The sequence below is a fragment of the Helianthus annuus genome, chromosome 11 (genome assembly GCF_002127325.2).
Source record: "Helianthus annuus cultivar XRQ/B chromosome 11, HanXRQr2.0-SUNRISE, whole genome shotgun sequence".
Lineage (NCBI taxonomy): Eukaryota > Viridiplantae > Streptophyta > Magnoliopsida > Asterales > Asteraceae > Helianthus > Helianthus annuus.
The window spans coordinates 127626926-127631653 of NC_035443.2; the positions used below are offsets into that span (position 1 = coordinate 127626926).

Sequence of the window (4728 nt, forward strand, 5' to 3'; positions counted from 1 at the left end):
CGTTGACAGGCCCGAAGAGATCCATGTGTAATCTCTCAAGAGGTAACCTGATCGAATTAAGTATCTTCGGTGGGTGTGACTTCCGAGTCTGCTTCCCTTTTTTACACGCTACACAATCATCATTCAAGTGAAAATTCTTTAAGTTTACACCATCTACCAAATCATTATGCACTAAAAAATTCATTTAACTAACATGAATGTGGCCCATCTTACGATGCCACATTATTGACTCTTTTTCTGTTGCTTTTGATTTTGACACAAAACATTGTTTTTGATGAGTTGTTGGTGTTGCGACGCTCATATTAAGAATATAAAGGTCGTTCTCCCGTGGAGCGCGCAACAGCACCATCTCATCAGGGATTTTAAACCCCGGTTTTAAAACCACACACTCTGTCTTTGTGAAATGTACACTAAAAGATTTATCACATATTTACGAAATGCTAAGTAAATTGTTTTCCAACTCTACAATATAGTTCACTTTGTCGAATGAGATGACACCATTCGTCAATGTTCCATGTCCAACAATTTTGTCGCCTTGATTTCCGGCGAATCCCACATAACTTCCATTTATTGATTTGACGTCATAAAGAAGAGCTAGCATCCCTATCATATGTCTCGATACACCAGTGTCCATGATCCACTTCGAAAGGATAGACCTGGGCAACCCCTGCAAACATCAAATCAATTTATTCAAACAATGACGTCCATGATTTCTTAACCTCAGAAACACTGCCAAACACTACATCACACTTCTCATCATTTTTAGGAAAGTTAAATGTGACATTAGGAACATCATCTTTCACAACTGATTACACTTTACTGTTTATCGGGGGAAATTCAGCAAGAAATTTATCAAGTTCATTTTCAAACTCGACAACATCATCTTTTAGAACCATTGTTTCAATTTTTAAAGCATTTTCCATCTTTTTGACCTCAACTGATGGTTTCGACTTCGCAACCCATGATTGGTTATAAAAAATTTTTGTTTTCTGATAAATTTTTGAAGTCTTGCGAGACTTTGAAGATTTGCCAACCTCGAAGGTCGATTTCGGCTTATCCTCTGACTTCAAAGATTCACCTCTCTTTAAAATGCGAATCGGGGAAACCATTGGTTTTTTACCTTTTGTATCATTCGGTGACTTTGGTTGAGGTTTTTGAACGGTTGGTTTTATGAAAACAGGTTTCTCAAACACTTTCTTGCATTATTTAGCCATGTGCCCGATTTCATTACAGCGATAACAGACTCTTTTGTCATATTCGACAAAAGTTGACTTTAATATCTCCTCTTTCAACTTTTTCGCTGCATTGAAATCGTCCACGACCTTTTGACTAAAAATGTAGTTCTTTTCATCATCTACACTCGGTCCAGCGACAAATATATCATTCATTTTCTCTTTTGGCTTAACCACCTGCTTAGCCATCACCCTTCTCAAAACCGATACCTTTGTTTTTAAAACTATTTTTCTTGTTATTACCCTTACCATCCCACTCTTTCTTTCCCGAGCTGGTAGGACGTGATGTAACAAAAGATTTTTTAGGTTTTGAAAAGAATTCTTTGTTATTAACCTCATCAATGTTCATTTCAACCAACTTAAAAACTTTCTCAACATTCTCAATCTTCACATTCTGAAGAGGATACTTGAAATCGAAGTAAAGTTTGTCTGTTCCAATCATAGTGTATACCACCATAATCGGATCATCATTCGCACTCTTGTCCGATTTCGGTGTGAACTGATCCAAGAAATTACCCTCATCTTCAGATTCTGTAACAGCTTTCTCAGATTGAGACTTCTCAGAGTTATCACTCTCTTCATCTAACACCTGATCGACAACGGTTTTGATAACTTGTGATTCGTTGTCGGTGTCGGATGCAGAGAATGTAACATCAATGCTCTCAGGCAAATCATCCTCAATTGATCTCAACTTGAGATTCAAAGCAGCTTCCACCCCATCTGGATATTTCTGCGTATAATGATTCCACATTGGGGGTGGAACGCTGTTAAAGACTGGAGCAGCATGTGGCTGCTGTGGAACGATCTGTTCAAGGACATAGGATGAAGCCACATAACTCATCAATTTTTTATCAATTCTGTCATTTTCAATTTTAGCTAATTCAAGCTCTATCTTAAGTGAAGCGATCGTGTCTAGATGAAAATTAACCTCAACTTGTTTATCAAACAATGTTGCCTTAACCAATTTAGTTGCTTTGTCGTTTTCAACACTCTCTTTTTGGATCATTTTAATTGACCTGGCAAGAGTATCATAAGCCTCTTTGGCTTGTCCAAGGTCAAATTTAAGCATATCTGCATGATGTTTCAATTCCTGATACTTAGTGTCTTTCTCAGGACACTCCATGCACGGTTGTAAACACTGTTGGCATGGTGTTTCAGGGATTGAAACGACTTTCTCAACAACATGTTCATCACAAACAATTGTCACATCTTGTTTACCGACATTTTTCAACTCAGACTCAGACACTTTGACCTCATGAACTCCAGATTTCTGATCAGACTCCTGTTTACTGACACGGTACTGACAGACTCTGATTTCTCGAGTTCTGAGTCTACCTCTTTTAGCTTTCCCATGAGAGCTTTGTCAGCGATATCTTTCAATGTCTCTCCAGTCAATTCTTTTGTCACGTCTATCATTTCCTCGACAACTTCTTTCTTTTCTTCGTATCTTGGACACGTTCCAGTCGTCGGTTCTTCGAAATAACCTGCAAAAGATTCAAACACTTTAGGAGGCATTATTGATTTCATAGAACTTTCCAATACCTCCTGTTCTGACTGGTAATAGTAAACTTCTGCAGCGATTTCTTCAATGTCAACCACATTCTCAACAGGAACCTCTTCAACAACTACTGGAACCTCTTCAACAATCATTTCTGGCTCAGTCACCATCTCCGGTACTTCAACTATTTCTGCCATCATGGCCTGCCCATCGCTTCCGGGGATGTATTTATCCCAAGTAAAACCTTCAGCTACTCTTTCATCATCTTGATTCACGATAAGTGCCTTCTCCGGTTTGTTCTCAATTTGCGGCCTCTGAACAGCAGGTTGTTGGTTAGGTCGATGATAGATCGCCTACCTGTAATAATCGTTTGTGAATGGGTTCTGATGGTTGTTCACTTCACGGTTCGGGCATTCTCTCTTGAAATGTCCACGTTCTTTACACTTGAAGCAGGTAACTTTTGATTTATCGAACCCTAACTTCTGATCAGGACCTGAGAGACTGTTTCGGCCTGTGATCTCCATAAAGCGTTGTGCCCTTCTAACCAAACTTGCCATGCACCATTTTATATCAATCAATTCAAGCTCTTCCGGGTCGATCTGGTCGTAATCCTCTTTTGTCATATCGGGATTACCGATCCTACCCGCCACTAAACCTTCATACGCCTCTAGAACGGAAGCAAGTAACGCAATGTGTTGTTTTGCGGCTGTTTCAGTAATTTCATTTCCATTCTTAATATTCACCGCAATGTTGCATTGCACCCCAGAAACAAAAGCCTGATTATTGGAACTTGTAGAGCTTTAAGGTGAAGGCTGCTCTTGAGCTTTGAAGTTTGGATCATAGTTCACAAACGGTGAGGGCTTGTTTGATTGTGGAGTGTTTGTAGAACCACTTGAATTTGTATCAGCACTAAAACCCGTTTGTATCTTCGGACTTTGATTTGTTGCAACAGGAGTGCTTCCCTTGTAGTAAAGAGATACGTCTTGCTGCACATTTGCTGAATTCATCTTCTTTATCTTCAACAACTCCAATTCATGAGCCTCTATCTTCTCGATAAATGAACTGAGATTCAAATTCACGAAATCCAAGTTGTTTTTCAGCATCATTAAGTATGTCCCCCATTCATCATAAGGTAATGCGTCGGACAACTTGTCGATCGATTCCTCGTTTGTCTTTGTAATCTCTAATCTTTTCATCTCTACCACAAAGATGGCAATAACGTTCAATCAACTGCTTCATCGTTTCACCCTTCATTTCGGTGAAAATGTCGAACTCTTTCTTGATCAGGGCTTTCTTGCTTTTGATCATAGAGACGCTGCCTTGGAACTTCAACTTTAATGCTTGCCACATCGATTGTGAGTTGTCATCGTGTTGTAACAGCACAAGAATGTCTTCTTTTATGGCCTGTTGGAGAATACTGACCATCTTCTTCTCCGCCTTAAAATCATTCTGTTCGGTTTCAATCAAACTCTTAATGCCTTTCTCTAAGCCCAATCCGTCAACAGGTGGAACATATTTCTTTTCTATCTTCATCCAACACTCAAAATGGTTGGCTTGTACCCAATTCTTGAATCGACCCAACCATCCGGCATACTCATCCAAGTTCATAAGTTTTGGCGGTTTCTGCATTGTTCCTAGCTCATTCTCCATGTTGACATTTTGAACTATGCTTGCCGGACTTTGTGTTGCCATCATGCCGCTACCCGCAAAAAGGGTATAAAACTCTTGATTTTCCATATTAGGTGACAATTATCGAAAAAATTTTTTAACTTTTTGACAAACAGGTTACTTTTACTGAAAAACTTTCTACACAGACTGAATTCCCAACACGATATCACGAACGAAACGGACTTAACGCTCAAACCATGTTTTACAAACTTAAAATGTTGTTTCAGGCGAAATCACAGTTTAACTTTCGAGCGAAATCTGAATGTTAACCCTCGAGCGAAATCAGAAAATGATTTTGGAGTGAAATCAGAATCTAATCTCGAGCGAAAT

General features: G+C 39.1%; 1 protein-coding gene across 1 annotated transcript; it reads right to left on the minus strand.

The window, feature by feature from the left end:
• Positions 1-430: 430 nt before the first annotated feature.
• On the minus strand, positions 431-3254 carry LOC110888423. Its single transcript, XM_035979960.1, has 6 exons — positions 3129-3254; positions 2568-3044; positions 1749-1821; positions 1600-1661; positions 1245-1442; positions 431-667 (listed from the first exon to the last, which is right to left on the minus strand). The coding sequence occupies exons 1-6, from the start codon at positions 3252-3254 to the stop codon at positions 431-433; spliced, it is 1173 nt and encodes a 390-aa protein (XP_035835853.1).
• Between the last annotated feature and the right edge of the window lie 1474 nt (positions 3255-4728).

Excerpts from the sequence above, each read along its gene's own strand:
- LOC110888423 (XM_035979960.1), bottom strand. The coding sequence starts at position 3,254 with ATGGAGATCACAGGCCGAAACAGTCTCTCAGGTCCTGATCAGAAGTTA. Across the intron at positions 3,045-3,128 it reads GAGAATGCCCGAACCGTGAA|AGGCCGCAAATTGAGAACAA; the intron begins GTGAACAACCAT and ends CCTGCTGTTCAG. Across the intron at positions 668-1,244 it reads TTGTCGAATATGACAAAAGA|GGGTTGCCCAGGTCTATCCT; the intron begins GTCTGTTATCGC and ends TGATGTTTGCAG.